Below are 5,192 nucleotides of genomic sequence, written 5' to 3' on the forward strand. Positions count from 1 at the left end.
AAAAAAAAAAGTTAAAACTTTTTGGCTGGGCACAGTGGCTCACGCTTGTAATCCTAGCACTTTGGGAGGCTAAGGCAGGTGGATCACTTGAAGTCAGGAGTTCAAGACCAACCTGGCCAACACGGTGAAACCCTGTGTCTACTAAAAGTACCAAAATGAGCCAGGCATGGTGGTACACGCCTGTAATCTCAGCTACTTGGGAGACTGAGGCATGAGAATCTGTTGAACTTGGGAGGTGGAGGTTGCAGTGAGCCAAGATCACACCAGTGCACTATATAGCCTGGGTGACAAAGTGAGACTCTGTCTCGGAAAAAAAAAAAAGTTTTAACTCAAGCAAAACCTAGGAGTCAGAAGTTGCAGTGAGCTGAAATCGTGCCGCTGCTGCATTCTACCCTAGCAACAGAGCAAGACTCTATCTCAAAAAAAAAAAAGAAAAGAAAGTTGGGTTGTCATATCTCTTCTGCATTTAATTTGTTGAAATACCTCATGTTATGTAGCCTTTGGAATACTCATCTGTATACTGTTGAGAGAATGAGAGTGAAAAAAGCAGGTAACGTCTTAGTGTTATTAATGAAAGTAGTAGGCAGGGCATGGTGGCTTACACCTGTAATCCCAGCATTTTGGGAGGACAAGGCAGGCGGATAGCTTGAGGTCTGGAGTTCAAGACCAGCCTAGCCAACATGCTCAAACCCTGCCTCTATTAAAAATACTCAGGAGGCTGAGGCAGGAGAATTGCCTGAACCCAGGAGGCGGAGGTTGCGGTGAGCCGAGATCGCACCACTGCACTCCAGCCTGGGCTTCAGAGTGAGACTCCATCCCAAAAAAGAAGGAAAGAAATTAGTTGCAAACTTCTGACAGGATCCTGGGGACACCCATGGGATTAGCAGATCTCACTTATCCAAGCCCAAGGATCTATGCTACTAACCTAGGATTCACCAAGGGACGGAATAACTTAGCAATAACATGCAACCTCTAAACTCTGCCTGAGGGATTCAGGAGTGTTCTCTGCATGAAGGTATCACTAAGGGTGGTTAGCTTCTTGGGGGCAGTGGGTCCTTTCACCTTTGTCTTCTTCTCTGTTTGCAGCTTTGGGCAGATCTGCAGAGTTACTTGGGCTGGACCCAACACAGCTCACAGATGCTCTGACCCAGAGATCAATGTTCCTCAGGGGAGAAGAGATCCTCACGCCTCTCAGTGTTCAACAGGTACACACGGTTTGCCAGCCAACCTTGCCTTATGAGACACTCGTGGGTTTTCAGATCCATAGATTTGATTTCAATATATAATCATAATAACAGTTATGTTATAACTGAAATATAGTAATAACTGTTCAAATGACTTTGGTTCATGATCAAAATAAAGAAGACACCCAAGGATTGGGAATAGGCAAAGCTATTGAGTTGTTGTCTAATTGTCTAAAGCAACATCTAATTGTTGTTTAAGAGGATGGGTTGAATGCAGATTACCTGACTTTGAACTTGACCCTTCTACTTACTAATGTTTATTCTTGGGAAATTTATTCACTATACCTCAGTTTTCTCCTCTATAAGACAAGGATAATTATCATACCTAATTCATAGGATTCTTATAAGAATAAAAACAACAAATACATGCAGAACATTTAATGTCCAGTATAGAGTAAGCACTAAATAAATATTAGCTACAGCAATAATGTGTTGTTATTATAATGAAAGCTGTATAACAATATGTTGTATTCATTTTTGCCTCTGCTAGCACCTTGAGCTCATGTGTATCTGCTGGCTCTGGTATTAGGGTTCTCTTAGAGGGACAGAATTAATATGATAGATAGACAAATAGACAGATCAAGGGGAGTTTATTAAGTATTAACTTACACAATCACAAGGTCCCACAATAGTCAGTGTGCTGAGGAGGAAGGAGAGCCAGTCCAAGTCCCCAGATTGAAGAACTTGGAGTCCGATGTTTAAGGGCAGGAAGCGCCTAGCACGGGAGACAGATGGGGGCTGGGAGGCTAGGCCCATGTCTCCTTTTCGTGTTTTTCTGCTTGCTTTATGTTCCCTGGAAGCGGATTAGGTTGTGCACACCAGATTAAGGGTGGATGTGCCTTCCCCAGCCCACTGACTCAGTTGTCACCCACACAGATGGGCCCAGGCTTCATACTTCGTATCCTTCAGTCCAATCAAGTTGACGCTCAGTATTCACCATCACACTCCTCTAATGTGTTTTTAATTGGACAAATAAAAATGCTGACCACATTGTGAAGAAAAACTTTGTAAATACAAAGGAAAATGGAAAATGAGAAAATAAAAAAAAACTTGCATCTTAATTATTGTTTAAACCTGGTAACATTTGTACCTGTATTTATGCTTTAGAGCCTTTTGTATAACTCAACATAGAAAGTTGAGTTTGGAATCCTGGTATTTAATCTTAACAGAAAGTAAATATATGAGCTCTAGTGTTTTTTTGTTTGTTTGTTTTGTTTTTTTAAGACAGAGTCTTGCTCTATCACCAGGCTGGAGTACAGTTGTGTAATCCCGGCTCGCTGCAACTTCTGTTTTCCGGTTTCAAACAATTCTCCTGCCTCAGCCTCCCGTGTAGCTGGAACTACAGACACAAACCACGACTGGCTATTTTTTGTATTTTTAGTAGAGATGGGGTTTCACCATGTTGGCCAGGATGGTCTTGATCTCTTGACCTTGTGATCCGCCTGCCTCGTCCTCCCAAAGTGCTGGGATTACAGGCATGAGCCACCGCATCCAGCTATGAGCTCCGGTTTATCTTTTCTTTAGTTATCTGTCCTTTTCTGGGTGGTATCGACTGACTTTGCACTGGAAGCCCAGGTGCCATGCTAGTCTTGTGCTTGTCTCTCGAGCGGGGCAGGATGGCCTTGCCTGTCTGGGGTGCCTGGGGTCAGCTGGGTCTGTGCCGCTTCCTCTCCCACAGGCAGTAGACAGCAGGGACTCCCTGGCCATGGCTCTGTATGCGTGCTGCTTTGAGTGGGTGATCAAGAAGATCAACAGCAGGATCAAAGGCAGTGAGGACTTCAAATCTATTGGCATCCTTGACATCTTTGGATTTGAGAACTTTGAGGTAGGCTTCCTAACAGTGCAGCACATGAATTCTCTTCTGTCCATGATTAGCTGCTATTGAACAAATCTCTGTAAATAATTTTTTTTTTTTTTAACTTGGAGCCTCACTCTGTCTCCCAGGCTGGAGTGCAGTGGCGTGATCTCAGCTTACTGCAACCTCCACCTCCAGGTTAAGTGATTTTCCCACCTCAGCCTCCCAAGAAGCTGAGATGACAGGTGCCTGCCACCACATCTGGCTAATTTTTTTGTATTTTTAGTAGAGACAGGGTTGCACCATGTTAGCTAGGCTGGTCTTGGACTCCTGACCTCAGGTGATCCACCCGCCTCAGCCTCCCAGAGTGCTGGGGTTACAGGCTTGAGCCATCACACCACACAACAAGCACTGATACTTTTCTTCGCAGATCCGTTTTTTGTCTTCCCTTCACCTTTCCATATACAGGTATTGATCAACTTACGACCTATGCAACTTACGACCATTCGACTTTACGACCACAATCGCTAGCCGTGACTGCTCCGCGTCTGGCAGCGCAAACGTTGCCCAGCTGGGTGTACAACAGCGCGGGACAATACATATAGCACATAAACATATATGCTATATCATATCATTATTAGTCATTTTCTTGCCTTTCTTACTAAAATGTGAGTGGTTTATATCCCTGTATCTTTAACAATATTAGAACATACTAAGTTTAAATTTTTTTTGAACAAGATATCCAGATGACATCTTTTATGATGAATGCTACATATTTGTATCCCATGGAAAGTCACATAAAATTGTGATGATTTACTTTTCTATTTACAATGATAATAAATAAATACCTGGCAACTAGTCCTTTTTAACCCTAAGACTTAACATAGTTCATACTCTTCTGCTTTTCCAAACTCATCATGTGCCGTGGTTTTTCACTTCAAACTGTAGACCACCGTGGTTCAGTGATCTGTGAATATTCCACAGTTTTACACAAGGCTGCACCTTTACCACAAGTTAAGGTGGCTTTTTAAAAATGAGATTTGACAAGATTTCATAATAAGCATTCAGGTCAACCTTTACTACTGGTAATGCAGTGTTTTACTTAAACCTGACGAATGTAAAAATAAGAAACAAAATGGTGTAGAGATGATACAAATGGCATAAAATGAACAAAGAAAATTATGATATATAATAATGAAGGAAAATTATGATAAAATATGACTTAAAGGTTTTTATAACATCATTTCACAGTACTGTACATATAGCCTACTCAACTTACGACCAAATCGTGTTACGACCGGTCTGTTGGAACCAATCGTGGTTGTAAGTCGAGCACTAGCTGTAATAGTGAGTGCATTAAAAATACTTACTGAATGCTTTCCCTCCTTAGGTTAACCACTTTGAACAGTTCAATATAAACTATGCAAATGAGAAACTTCAGGAATACTTCAACAAGCATATTTTTTCTTTAGAACAACTAGAATATAGCCGGTAAGCACTCATAGAATTCCATTTTAATTTTTTTAAAGTAGCAACTAGATTAGATAGCTTCAAAGCTATGTTTTCATTTAACTTGGCTCTTTTAAATCTTACTACAGGGAAGGATTAGTGTGGGAAGATATTGACTGGATAGACAATGGAGAATGCCTGGACTTGATTGAGAAGGTAATGTATTTTTGAAGAATGGTTATAGTCCCAAGGGTGTCCAGCTGGGCTGATTTATATGTATGGGAACAAAATAACCTGCGCCAACACGCACATCAAAGACGTGAATGTTTAGAACACAATGGACCATTTGGAAACATAGATGTAAATGTGCAAGATTGAATTTAAATACTTGGCTGCTTCAAACCTATTGTCTCATTGAACTCAGTATTTTAGAATCAACAGTGTGTGTGAATTGGCTTCCCTTAGATTTTAAGTCGGAAGAAAAGTCCTGCCAGTACCGATATAGATTTGCCCGTTTTAAAAGTTTTATCCACAAAATTGCAATGGGTTCAATTTTTTTTAAGGATTTATATAGAACTTAAATTAATTGGTTTTCTCTATAGTGTATCATTATGGATTTTCCAATCAAGAAATTACCATGCCTTTTCTTTTCACCACTCATTTGATAGAGAGTAGAAAAGAGCTAAAATAGTTTAGGAGGCAGA

At 40.9% G+C, this 5,192-nt stretch overlaps 1 protein-coding gene across 2 annotated transcripts in view; it reads left to right on the forward strand.

Annotated features, from left to right (window-relative positions):
• The window catches only part of MYO10 (myosin X), a 276,172-nt gene that overhangs the window by 163,230 nt on the left and 107,750 nt on the right, over positions 1–5,192 (forward strand). For both annotated transcript variants that reach the window (XM_017524655.2, XM_037737124.1), the window contains exons 11-14: positions 1,087–1,205; positions 2,923–3,069; positions 4,430–4,530; positions 4,638–4,704. In XM_017524655.2, the coding sequence (XP_017380144.1) occupies positions 1,087–1,205; positions 2,923–3,069; positions 4,430–4,530; positions 4,638–4,704 (434 nt within the window). The remainder of the gene's footprint in view (positions 1–1,086; positions 1,206–2,922; positions 3,070–4,429; positions 4,531–4,637; positions 4,705–5,192) is intronic.

Source organism: Cebus imitator, unplaced genomic scaffold (genome assembly GCF_001604975.1).
Source record: "Cebus imitator isolate Cc_AM_T3 unplaced genomic scaffold, Cebus_imitator-1.0 Scaffold35, whole genome shotgun sequence".
Classification (NCBI taxonomy): domain Eukaryota; kingdom Metazoa; phylum Chordata; class Mammalia; order Primates; family Cebidae; genus Cebus; species Cebus imitator.